At 36.1% G+C, this 10,487-nt stretch overlaps 1 protein-coding gene across 1 annotated transcript; it reads left to right on the forward strand.

The window, feature by feature from the left end:
* Positions 1-6,519: 6,519 nt before the first annotated feature.
* Positions 6,520-8,855, forward strand: LOC117613156 (RING-H2 finger protein ATL13-like). Its single transcript, XM_034341802.1, has one exon. It carries the CDS (start codon positions 7,020-7,022, stop codon positions 8,502-8,504), a length of 1,485 nt encoding a protein of 494 aa, XP_034197693.1. The 5' UTR covers positions 6,520-7,019; the 3' UTR covers positions 8,505-8,855.
* The last annotated feature ends 1,632 nt before the right edge of the window (positions 8,856-10,487 follow it).

Below are 10,487 nucleotides of genomic sequence, written 5' to 3' on the forward strand. Positions count from 1 at the left end.
CACGAAGCCTTCCACTCTTTGAAGATCCGAAGGAAGACAAAAAATTTTGAAATAGGGTTGAAGGTGGATATGAATAAGACGTATGATAGAATTGAGTGGGATTTTCTGAGGGCTATCCTGGAGAAGATGGGTTTCTCCACTGCTTGGGTACAAATGGTTATGAGCTGCATCACTTCGGTGGAGCTTGAGGTCCTTATCAACGGCAAGACGAGTAATAGTTTTAAACCCTCAAGAGGCCTAAGACAGGGGGATCCCATTTTCCCATACTTATTTATAATCATAACTGATGTGCTGTCCACAATGATCAACTGTGTCGTGAGTAGAGGCTTCCTTCAAGGAATTAAATTTAATAGGGAGGGCCCAACGTTATCACATATTTTCTTTTTGGACGATTCCCTTTTCTTCCTTAAGGCGAGAGCTCAGAATTGTAGAGTAATAGAGAGAATTCTTCAGTGTTATTGTCAAGCCTCTGGACAATTGGTGAATTTTGAGAAGTCAAACATGTTCTTTAGTCTTAACACTCCTATGCCTCTTCGCACTCAACTGCAGGCCATATTGGGAGTTAATACTATGATGGACCCGGGGAAGTATCTGGGTCTCCCACCCATGTGGGGTAGATAAAAAAAGAATGTCATGTGTTTCGTGAAAGATAGAATTCTGAGCAAAGTGCAAGGGTGGCGTCAGAGCCTCCTTTCTTAGGCTAGCAGGGAAGTGCTAATAACATCCGTGGCAGGGAAGTGCTACTATTATATTATATATGTATAATATGTGTATATATAATACACACACACACACACATATATATATATATATATATATTATAAAATACATATTTACATATATATAGATATTTTTGAAAAATAAAAAAACCTAGTCCTAGTTCAAGCATACACCAAACACAGGATAAATGTTATCCAACTTAGACCAAGCCAAGCCAAGCCAAGACAGTCTCTAAGCATAATCCATACCAAGATAGTCCTATATAACAAACGAGCCTGCAATGCAATCAAGGATGAATTACTTTCAATAGGCTTTGAGTGCATCGAGCTATTATGAAGTTGATCTCAGCCATAGTAGATTATCTTAGCACTAACTTAAACTAACCTAATTTCTTTCAGTTTGATTGAATACATACGAGATTACATGTTTGTTAAAAATAAAATAAAAAACTAAAAACATTAGCTAAACAAAACTTCACACAACAAATGGTCTAGACTCGTGGTTTTGGGCAATAAATGGGCTGGGCCTATTTCCAACATTTTTGGTGTGTTGAAACCGTGATTTAATTGTTATAAAAAAAACGTAGTTATCCAGAAAACTTTTGGGTGTTCATAGAATCATCCTAAATTCAAAGTACATTCGAATCAGACTATTTCATCGCTGGTGTAGCGTCTATGCGATACTGATTTGGCATTTGGCAGTTGTAATATTCTTCGTCCAACACTATTTAGAAGATCACACAAGTGCGCCTTAACATGTTTTAATATTTTATTTTCTCAATCCATTTTCTAAGATGTTACGTTACTAAATTATTAATCTACACTCTTGATTATGTACTCTTATTTGAATGCATATTTTCTCTAATATCCGAATAACTAGTTTGACAATATAAAATGTCGGATATCACACTAGCACATGGTGTGTGGTGTGCATTTAACTGCAAATTCCATGCTTGTGAACTTAATAATGTAAAAAATAAAAACCGTGCTCATAATCGTCATAGACAATGATTTTCTGCTCCATCGACGAAGTAAAAACACAATGTATATTTTTAGGGTTTGAGGAATGAGATGAGATGATTAGTGTTAATGGTACTGTAGAGTGATTTTAGTGAGTTAGAAAAGATAATGAAGATGAATGCAAATTTTTAGTAAGTTTAACAACCAAAACACGTGGTTTTGTTTAAACCATGCAAAGTTTCGACTTTCCAACTTCCTTGAGGAAACATGAATAAAATACTGTTGGGATCCGATGAGTAGGTAGAAATTTTAGCAAAAGAAAACAAGTCTAAGGATTTTAGAGGGCATGGGCAAGAAGCATTAGGAGATCGTGAGTTGTCCAACCGTTGACGATAGATTTGACATCTTACGGATGCACATGGAAATTCCCATTATTTCAATATTATATGAAGCAGTTCTGTCATTTCTTCTTTGGCTTGGGAATATTTTTCTTGTATTGGTAAAGCTTTGAAAACTAATCTTTGACATTAAAGCCACATGGGGTTGTTAATAATACATAATTGATGAGGAAGTCGTGATTAAGGATCTCTCTATCACTCACATCATCATATTGTCTGACTATTTTTCACTCAGTTTCAATCCAAAATGAATATCACAAATGTCATGCAACAATAAAACTAAAAAAGTGTAGGAGCACCTTAAAAAGTTACCGCGTGTCGAAATTCTATATATAGGGCACTGCTTGTCTGCTTCTTTTTGTAAGGAGACATTCATTCTTCCAACAAATTACAATTTGATACATACGTAAAAATAATTCATCAAAAACACAAGACAAGAAAATTTGTACATATACATCAAATTATGAAAATATAAGTTTCTACTTAGAGAAAACGAGGCAAGTATTTTCTTTGTAAATAACAGTGACTTCTCTAGCTAAGAGATATATTTCTTCTGTAGGGACAAAAATTGGTTCAAGACGTTCTTATTGGATTAGTTGTGGTGGTCGCAGTTCAATGGTCAGTATATTCATTATTTTTGTATATAGTGGCTAGAATTCACACCTGCTGGACAATATTAGGTAAGCTTTCTTGATATTATACAACTAAGACCCAAAGAATACAAATGCAAGCTTATAAATAACAAGCATATATAGTGCCCTAAAACAAGGGGCGCTACCTAGAAAGAGGATGGAGGCAACGACGAGATGAGAGGGTAATGGGGCACTGTCCCAGAGCAACAAATTTAAAGTTAACAAACAATTAGTTTATTTCAAAATAAATGAAAAAGAAAAAGAAGAAAGCAGAAAAAAGTTGTTTGGTATCAATCTAAATATTTGATCAGTATTTTATAATTCAGGATCACTTAGAAGTACACCTAAATTTTTTATATTTCGTATTTAAATATTGTAAATTTGTATCCGGTACTACTATTACCCAAAAGAAAATTAAAGGGTTTTTTGACCCACAAAAGTATAGGTGAATGAGTCTGGTAAAATATATAATTTTTATTTTCCAAAAAGTTTATTAATGGGATAAAACAAAGTAAGTAGGTGAGATATGGAGTGCAAAATCCTACTCCTTATGGAAAATAACAACCATTGAAATCAGAAATCCCACCTCACAACCATTAGGTTGGTGATCATCTCCGATTTTGAAGGAAATTGTGTCAAAGGAAATTGTAAAATTGTTTGCACGCATTTGAGAAACGATAATGATATTCGTGCAAAATGTTGAAATAGAAATGATGTTTATATACAATATATGTGGAATTTTTATATATTAATCATTGAACGAGAAATTTGATTAAGATGCTAAACAAAACACTCGTTTTAGTCTTTGGTGGGGAAGGTCCTCCTACTAATAGTTGAAATGGATATGGGAGGTGGACCACAACTTTAACTTTTGTGAAAAGCGTCGGTGACTCGTACGTAGAATAACCAAGTGCTTCCTAATTGGGGATATTTGGCTGGTTCGCTGATTTATAGGTGTTTGGTTTTTTTATGGTGGTAATTGGTGGTTTGTTGATTTACAATTGTGGAGTGTTTTTTTTATTGGTGGCGGTTCAGAGTTTCTTTTTGATTGTGGTGGCTAGCTTTCATGTGTTTTATTTTATGTATTTTATGTTTAATATGGGTTTTATGCCAAATGCGGGCGTAATACCTCTTTGTAGGCTTTATGCCTTTATGTGGGTTAAATGCCTTTATGTTGGCCTTTGCCATTTTAGTTTTTATGCTCGGGAACATGATCTTCATGCTATATTGTGATGGTTTTAGTTAGATTTGTTCCTGTTTGTGTCTTGTTGGTGTTCTAGCGATGTTTTATTTAGCTTTATTTCTACTGTTCTCTGTCCTTTTGAGGGATTGCAATGAATTGAAACTTCGACAGAAAAAGAAGAAGATAAAAGCTAAAAGTCTTTAATCAAATTCAAAAGCAAAACTTAGATTATATAATCACCAAAAAGTTAGATTTTCAAGCAAAAGCTAAACATTCTAGAGACGGGGGTAAAGCATAGGCCTCACTTATCTCTATATCCCATGCTTGCATTCTCAGGAAAAGGCCTCACCTAAGTCAACCACCCAAGTCAAGCAGTACTGTACATACTTTGCTAGACCAACAACCATATTAATTATTATAGAATAATAAATAATAAAAAATTGGTCCCTACTAGGGTTGAGGGAGTCAATTAATTAATCAATAATGATAACCTAATAAAGTTGTGACATCAATTTAGCATAAAGTCGATAATATGAAAACAATTAGTTAGCATGATTGTGTGTGTGAAAGCATCCAAGCTAATTTAGTTCAAATTTCTATTCAACCTAGAAGGATTATTTGGTGTTCACATTCGATGGATGTACTCGAACAATGGGGATGTTCTGGTTTAGTTTAGTTCACGGTTTCACAACAGAGGTTAACAGTGATACCTAGAGACATTATTTATTATGTTGTCTCAAATTTTGTTCAATGTAGATTAGGTGGTAGAGGATATGACAAACCCCGACGTATGAATATAAATAAACAGCATCCAAAAATAAGAGTATCTCCAATAGTTTTGGAATGCTAAAATAAGTGAGCCATAACATCATCAAAACTCTCTTCAATAGACCTTCAAATTACCACTTAAATCAACAAACTTCAATTTGAAGAATTTAATTTGCTATTACTATTGGATATGCACATAACTATGCCGATAATTAAAGACTTCCTTTGTTAAATGGATAGAAGAAACCGAAATATACATGCGTCGACTTCCTTGCCATGTGACAAGTTAAGCGAGAGACACCATTCAATTGACTTAAATCAATCATATCTATTACTCAATCTGCCACGTAGTAGGAAATCGCTACTTGATTTTTTTCTATCAATTTGTGATATAAATGATATCAATGATGCATTGGCATTTCGAAATTTCCTTGGTATCTATCCTAGGTCTCATGGTAGTAGGAGCAGGACGCGTCTAAGTTTTGATGAATTCTGTAAGTGTGAAAAGTTACATAGCTCTGGTTTTCCGTAGAAATGTTGGATTTTACATATTAAGGCATTGACGAAGACAACACTTTAGGTACTGTTTCACAATGTTAGGACCATGGGGTTTTAATCCTATATAAATATCTGTAAAAATATTAATGTTGCAGCTGTCCACACATGCACTCATCCACGGGGTTTATATTTATGTTGTTTTTTTTTCCTCGATGACATTATTATATCGTCTTACCTATGAAGTTGAAAAAGACAATATAAGGCTGCTTCGTTGTTGGTAGTAGGAAGGATATTGAGCTCCAACATTGTCGGTTAAGCACGACAATTATATAAGTAATAGGGTAATAGTTAAATCCATGGTTTCATTTGTACCTCAATCTCAATGGGAGAGCTATCGGCAATGAGAGTGACAAATATTCGTGAATCGTACCTCAATGGGAGAGCTATTGGCAATGAGAGTGACAAATATTCGTGATTCGTACCTCGCCTAGTACCCACCATGGTGTTCGCCAATTTTTTACAATAATTTTTGTACTCTAATGCGTACGTGATCTACACCAAAATGCAGAGTGAGCATCACATACGATCCATATGCAGGGGCGCATTACTCACATGCCAAGATATCCAAGGAATTCCTAGTAAAGGATATCGCTTAATAAGTGTGTGAGTGTTTTTTAATTTTTATCCCACACCTTTAAAATCTCAAAATCGGCCTTTGAAAGAGTTTACTTACTTGATCCTAACGATAATGTACTACTAACTTGTCTTGTACTTCTTAAATTTTTCTTGGCCTAGTGCACCAAATCCAAAACCCAATATCGATTATGTTTGTCACTTTGTAAACAGAAAGTGTATCAGTGACTTAGCTTTAAGCGGCACAAAAAGCCATCCCCAAAAATCCATGAGGAAAAGTTAAACAAACAAAAGTCTCACAGTCACTTGCCTTGCTTTTGGGGTCCCCTGAACTGTCTCTACATTACAAAAATACACAGTACCCTACGCTGCCACTTCTAATATTTCCAAATGCGTAATATTTTGGTCCCTCACTCTTTGTCTCTCTTCAGACTTTGTGACTATCATCTGTGTTTCTTGTCCTTTACCCAGAAAAAAGTAATCCGTTCCATATTAACAAAACTTTCAGGGTTTCTTGAGATAGAAGATGGAATAGAAGAAAAGGAAAGAATGTGATCAGAATAACAAGGACATTAAAATATATAACCAACAAGAAAAAGCCCATTAGGGGGTTCACATTTCCATACTTTTCTCAAGATTTTATCGTTACTTTTATCTCAGGGGTATTAAATGGGCATTGGGGTTGATGCAGGGTTGCTTTGAAGTCAACCAAAACCAGAAGAAGAAGAGCCTTGCATTTGATGAAAGGAAAAATTGTTCATAATAGAAGTCATGTTCTCCAAATTTTTTAAATAGGCTAATGACAGACCTAAAGTCATTTAATTTTGCACAGGGTGGTAGATTTATTAGATTTATTGGCTTCTGCTTTTCAAATCTCACCTCACCTGTGTCACCATTTATTTCCCATCTTTTAACCCGCCTTCTCTCTCTCTCTCTCTCTCTCTCTCCCCTCAAAAGAGGACATTTCAATTTGCAAGTTCCTCTTACTGTAAAAACAAAATTGAGGGTAAACCATTGAGTCTCTATCAGAAATCCAGCATATAATCCAGCAAAACCACATGAGACCAAGCTTAAACAACTGTCTGGGATTCTGCACTTTCACTTGGACTTGGACTTGGGTTTGTTTGCATACCAGATGGGATTCTTCAGATTAGATGTCTGAAGCTGAAAGCTGCAATCTTGGTAAGTTTTCTCAATCTTTCCTTGGGAATAAGCAAAGACAAGAAAAATGGTCTGGTCTCTCCTTGAAATCAAAGAAAAAGGCCTTGCCACTACCACTCTGCAACCATACCTTGTTCCTCAGCCACCCCCACCCTCCAATGTTCAATCAGATAGTTTCAGTTTTGGCAACAAAGTCAGTCCAAGCATACTGCTCATAATCATAATTCTAGCCATTATTTTCTTTGTTTCTGGTTTGCTTCATCTCCTTGTTAGATTCCTTTTGAGACCTTCAAGCAGAGATGCAGATGACTTGGAGAGTGTGACTGTTCTTCAAGGACAATTGCAGCAACTGTTCCACCTCCATGATGCTGGGGTTGACCAGTCTTTCATAGACACTCTCCCTATCTTCCATTACAAAGCCATCATAGGATTGAAAAATCCGTTTGATTGTGCTGTGTGTTTGTGTGAGTTTGAGACTGAAGATAAGCTCAGATTGTTGCCCAAGTGCAGCCATGCCTTTCACATGGACTGCATAGACACATGGCTCTTGTCTCACTCAACTTGCCCTTTGTGTAGAGCTACTTTGCTCCCTGATTTCTCTCCAAACAATAGCTGTTCCCCCATTGTTCTTGTTCTTGAATCTGGGAGTGACAGCTCAAGAGAGATGGTCTCTGATAGAGAGGCTGCTATTGGCAGAACCAACTCAGTATTGGGACCAAATTCCCATCTGGGTTTTCATGGAGACGTCGAATTGGGCTTGTCCCACCGCAAATCGTGCGAAATTGTGACGAAAGAGGAGGCTAATCCGACGGTAATGGTGGATTCAGGGGAAAAGGTAGTGCCTGTGAAGCTTGGAAAGTTCAGAAATGTGGATGGTGGTGGTGAAGGGAGTAGTGACAGCAATGTGGATGCAAGAAGGTGCTTTTCTATGGGGTCATTTGCATACGTAATGGATGACAATTCTTCGTTGCAAGTACCCATTAGAGCCTCAATGAAAAAGCAACCAAGCAAGAAGCCTACTCTGCCATTAACACCAGGTCACAGGCAAGCAATGTCTGAATGTGATTGTGAATCCAGAAGAGAATTCAAGTTCAGTGGGGTTGAAGCAATTGGAGGCCTTGAGACTCAAGGGACTGCTAGTGCTAGTATTACTATTGGCAATAATACCATTGGGAGGAGCAAGAGGGAGAGCTTCTCTATATCGAAGATTTGGCTCCGCGGGAAGAAAGAGAATCCGAATAGGGCAGGAGATTCGTCGAGACTGGCCTCTTCCTTCCGGTTTCCTGTGCACCGGAGTGGCGTGGCTTCCGGAGACGAAGTGAAGGCCAAGAATGTTGAGAGTGGGAGTAGGAGGACTATTTCAGAGATTGACATTGGTAGGTGGGAAAATGGAGGGAGTGAATTGGGTTGTGATGAGGAGAATGTTAGTGTTAGTTGTAACAGTTTGGATTCTCAAGCAAATCCACCATCTTTTGCAAGGAGGACACTGCTTTGGCTCGTGGGAAGACAGCAGAACAAAGTTGTTCATTCATCATTTGATCCTAGTGTTTAGTTTTCTGTTAATTTCTTTAATTTTTATTCTTATCTAGATAGATAAATTATTATCTATGATTCCTCATCCTCCTGGACGGTAAATTTGGATGTTTTGTAGCTGGAAAATTGAAGAAGCAATAGTTGGATAGGGATCTCGTATCAGTTTCTGCATTTCTCTTGTGGAGAGATGCAAAATGCTTTCTTTCCAGATTATAGCATGTGTTGAAGAAAATAGGGCATATTCAAAGGTCAAAATTCGACTGCTCTTTCTCTGTAATTCCAACAATGTAGCCCTTTAGTAGAAAAACAAAACAAAAATAATATATTATATGGGGGTGGGTCAACACAGTTGGATTTATGCCTTGTTAAATTGTCATTGTTTGATGTCAGACTTTGATTAGGCATTTATAGAGTGACAAATTGTTAGATCCGAGTCATTGAATGAGATTATTTTTTATACCAGCAATCTAATTTAAGAACTTGGATGAAAGGCATCGGGTTCACTGTCCTAGTCAATTAACGTAATCTACATGTGTTTCATTGAATGAGATTATCATGACTCACATAGCATTGAATGAGATTATTATGACTCACAGTAAAATGTAAAAAAGGTGGAGAGTCAATTTTGAAATTGAAATGAGAAATTACTGTATCTGTGCCCTCTCATTATGTTACAAATTTCATTTGATTTTGAGCAGAAAACTCCCAAGCAAAGCAGGTCATTGTGTTACAGGCTGTTGCATTAAAGAGAGTCAATTTTGATCCATAAAGGATTGGGGATTGGCATTAATGGGTGATGCAAATAAGTTCACGGGAGCGGTTGGAGACCATTGTCTAGTAATATATATGGCACCTAACCCAATAACAATCACCATCGTCTGCTTACGTTCACGCAGTTGAGTGTGGAGCCTCATCAGCCCAACAATAACTAACCCAATAAAGACATCATGAAATTAGGAGAGTTGCAGAGGCTCTTGATGTGGTCGAGTGGAAGTGAGCGCAAAGAAGAAGGGGCGAAGTTAGAATTGTAAAGTTAGGAAGGACGAAATGAAAAATATAAGTATATAAAATACCTAAGTAAGATTATGTTTAGCGGTGCCGGTCCTGAATTTTTTAAGGCCCACGGCAAAAGTGAAAATTAGGCCCATATATATATATATATATATATATATATATATATATATATATATAAACTTAGTAGTGAACTCACTCTTATTTTTCAACCAAGATCTAACTCGTCCAAATTTACTAAAAATTTAACATTCAAGCCAAATAAATTGTATCGATTCAAACTTCAAAATATAAAAATTTAGAATAAAAGGCTACAATATATAAACAAGATAAATACTTATAACAATTCAATAAGTTCTTTTTCATCCAGCAACAAGCAACAAGCAACTAGCCAAAAAAGAGAGGAGATATTTAGTGATATACCCATTCTTAGCACTAATATTATAAATAAACCCTACACTATTGAATTTCTAAAAATAAACCCAAAAAAAAATCCAAGAAATGACAGCTGGCCTTATTGAATTTAATATTGATTATTAAATTACTTTGATGTCTTATTAAGTGTTTTGGGTATTTTTATGAGATTTTGGGGTTGGGCTTGTTTTAAGAAATTGATGGCAATTTTGCAATTTATAAGAAGTTAAAGCCTCTTTGTTATGTTGTAAATGGGCTTTGTGTGTGTTTCTAAAGTCCATTTCATATAGGGTTTTTTTATCATTTGGACCCATATATTGGGTATAATAGTGAATCTTTCAAAAAAAATTTCTCTACATGCTAAATAGCCGAAGCAAAACAACATCAATCTATTTGAAATCCCTTTGCATCCTTAGCAACCAGCAAAACAAAAATGTCTTTACATCCTCAATAGCCAAAGCAAATTGTAGCAGCCTACTTGAATCTCTTTGCATCCTCAGCAACCAGCAAAACAAAAATGTATTTTCTTCCTCAATAGCCAAAGCAAACAATAACAGCCTACTTGAAATCGCTTTGC

The sequence above is a fragment of the Prunus dulcis genome, unplaced genomic scaffold (assembly GCF_902201215.1).
Source record: "Prunus dulcis unplaced genomic scaffold, ALMONDv2, whole genome shotgun sequence".
NCBI lineage: Eukaryota > Viridiplantae > Streptophyta > Magnoliopsida > Rosales > Rosaceae > Prunus > Prunus dulcis.

Bases quoted from the DNA above. Each gene is read 5' to 3' on its own strand.
- LOC117613156 (XM_034341802.1), top strand. From the start codon at position 7,020: ATGGTCTGGTCTCTCCTTGAAATCAAAGAAAAAGGCCTTGCCACTACC.